The 2,476-nt window shown below is 40.1% G+C and overlaps 1 protein-coding gene across 1 annotated transcript in view; it reads right to left on the bottom strand.

The window, feature by feature from the left end:
* Nucleotides 1-489: 489 nt before the first annotated feature.
* The window catches only part of LOC125244385 (piggyBac transposable element-derived protein 3-like), a 2,211-nt gene continuing 224 nt past the window's right edge, over nucleotides 490-2,476 (bottom strand). The window contains exons 2-4 of the mRNA XM_048154475.1: nucleotides 2,229-2,457; nucleotides 1,178-1,982; nucleotides 490-1,068 (exon numbers count right to left, since the gene is read on the bottom strand). Of these exons, the coding sequence (XP_048010432.1) occupies nucleotides 490-1,068; nucleotides 1,178-1,982; nucleotides 2,229-2,457 (1,613 nt within the window). The remainder of the gene's footprint in view (nucleotides 1,069-1,177; nucleotides 1,983-2,228; nucleotides 2,458-2,476) is intronic.

Genomic DNA, 2,476 nt, shown 5'->3' with positions numbered 1-2,476 from the left:
AAAAGTTCAGCAAACAAGACTTAATCATGATATCCTCCTGAGACCCAAGGAAAAAAAGTGTCATCAAATGTTTTTGTTTTGTGTGATTTCCTACTTCTTTGGGGTAAAAAAACATTATACAATTTAGAATTTTTAAATTTTATTTTTATTTTTCATTTTACAGCATGTCCACTGTAGTGGACCACAGGACCAATTTAGTTTGAAAGACAGCCGAACTCAGAAAGCCCAAAAATAAACAGAATATGGCTGTAGAGTGCTTTTAATCCAACAATAAATTTAACATAAAAACAAAACAAAAGCAAATTATCATTCTGTATGGTTTCACTTGCTTAGCGGTGATAGTCCTGGAACAGTTTAGTTTGAAAAGACAGCCGAACTCAGAAAACCAACAAAATGAACAGAACATGGCTGTAGAGTGATATTAATCCAAGAATAAATTCAACATAAAAAAAATCAAAAGTAATGATTATTCTGGATTGTTTCACTTGCTTAGTGGTGATACTCCTGGAAGCATTTTCTCTTTTTGGTAATGCAGAGAAACATCCTGCATTTGGTACACCTCATGTACGTCTTGCTTTTGCAGCCCTTATTTCTGCACCTTTCAGCATGGTTGATTTCTACCATCTCTGGCATGTGGGTGGCTCCTAGTCTGCGCACAGATGGTTCGGGTTGCGGAATCCTCATTTTAATTGGTGGCTCATACTCTTCTTCACTTGTTTCACTGCTGTCATCAAGTTCTGGACAATCCAACAACTCCTCAGCCAGGTGCAATTTGAAGTCCAGGTACTGTTTGGTGTTCTTCGCTGGTCTGTTAAGTGCTTTGCTGTCCGACTTGTATTGGATCCATGAGTTTGTGATGGCAACATCAAAGAAGTGAGTAACTACACGCAATGTCCATTTCTTGGACCTATTTGACATGCGATAAAAGCTCAGCATGCGGTCACAGAGGTCCACGCCACCCATGTTGTCATTATACTCCCTGATCACTGCTGGTCTTCTCACTGGGACATGGGACTTTTTCTTTTTTGTACCATCTGTTGCAGACATCTTCAGGATGTTTCCCATGAACTGTGGAGGCCATTAGCACTGGTTTGTTGTCATACCATTTTGTGATTGCCAGCTCGGGACTCTTCCTGACCATAGACACTGATGCTCATCTTCCCTCTTTTTTCATCACCTTGTCGCTTGGCATTTTGCTCTCCTTTGGGACTCGGTTCTTCATTATGGTTCCGGTTGCTGGAAGGCCCTTTGCCAGCAATGCATCCATGAGATTGATTGTTGTGAAGTATCGGTCGAAGAATAGGTGACTTCCAGTGGGAACAGACTCAACCATACGTAGGACTGCTGCTTGTCCAACTCCCAGTCTTTGGCCATTGAATGTATTCTTCCCTTGGTACACTTCAAAATCCAGCATCAGACCATTTGGAGAAGCAAGAACAAAGACCTTTAGGCCAGTAGGGTTTGGCTTGCCTGGAACATATTGCCTGACTGGACAGCAGCCTGTGAAAGGGATGATTTGCTCATCAATGCAGACCTTCTCTGTCTTTGGGAGATTGAGGCAGCCTTGCCTCACACGGTCAAGTAATGGCCTGACTTTCCAAAGAATGTCTGCTTTCTTTGTTTCTTCTGTTATAGCCAGGTCATCCACAATCTTGAGTGAGCTTCTCAGCTTGAAAAACCTATCCCTTGTCATTTTGCTGCTTATAACTGGCACTTTTGTTTTTTTGCCCCAAAACATTTTAATTCTGGGATATCCTAGGCAGGCCATGTGGATTGAAATGCCAAAGAAAATCTTCATTTCTTGTGGAGTAGTATTTAGAGACACTCCTCTAATTTGTAGCTCTCTTTGATTTGTAAATTCAGCCAAATTCTCAAAAATTTTGTTGTCAATGTACTGAGTAAAGTACTGAATTGGACTCCAGTCTGCATGGGCAGTAGGGTCATCTTTACAGTCAGGAAGCCCAGGTAGCACAGGTGTGAATCTATTATGATGGGAACAAAACACAATAAATGAAAGTTAATTTGGAATAATAATTAAACCTCAAACAAATCTATTTGAATATCTGTGTTATGGACGTAATATGGTCTTCTATTGACCACTCGTAAGTAAAAACGTAGAATATTTTTGCTAATTTGCATATTTCATGATACCACGTGGATAATCTTCAAGCCTTACTAATATTTATTACTGATGATTTATCACTAAATAATTCATAATTAAATCATACATGTTACTCCTGGTCCACAGATGGCGACGTCTTTCCTGCTCATCCCTTTCTGTCTCTGTGTCTGATTCTGTCTGCTCATCTGAGTCTCTTGCACTTTCTTCCTCTTCTTCACCATCTTCTTGTACATCAGGTTCAAATTCATCCTCATCTCTCTCCTCATCTGAAAGGTCTAAGTCTGAATCTCCCTCAACTATCTTATAAAGAATCCTCTCTGCTTCAGTTCTGTCTCCTACAACATGGAGTCATTA

Source organism: Megalobrama amblycephala, linkage group LG14 (assembly GCF_018812025.1).
Source record: "Megalobrama amblycephala isolate DHTTF-2021 linkage group LG14, ASM1881202v1, whole genome shotgun sequence".
NCBI lineage: Eukaryota > Metazoa > Chordata > Actinopteri > Cypriniformes > Xenocyprididae > Megalobrama > Megalobrama amblycephala.
Note: the sequence above shows the minus strand (reverse complement) of the source record. Positions and strands in the feature narration are given on the sequence as shown.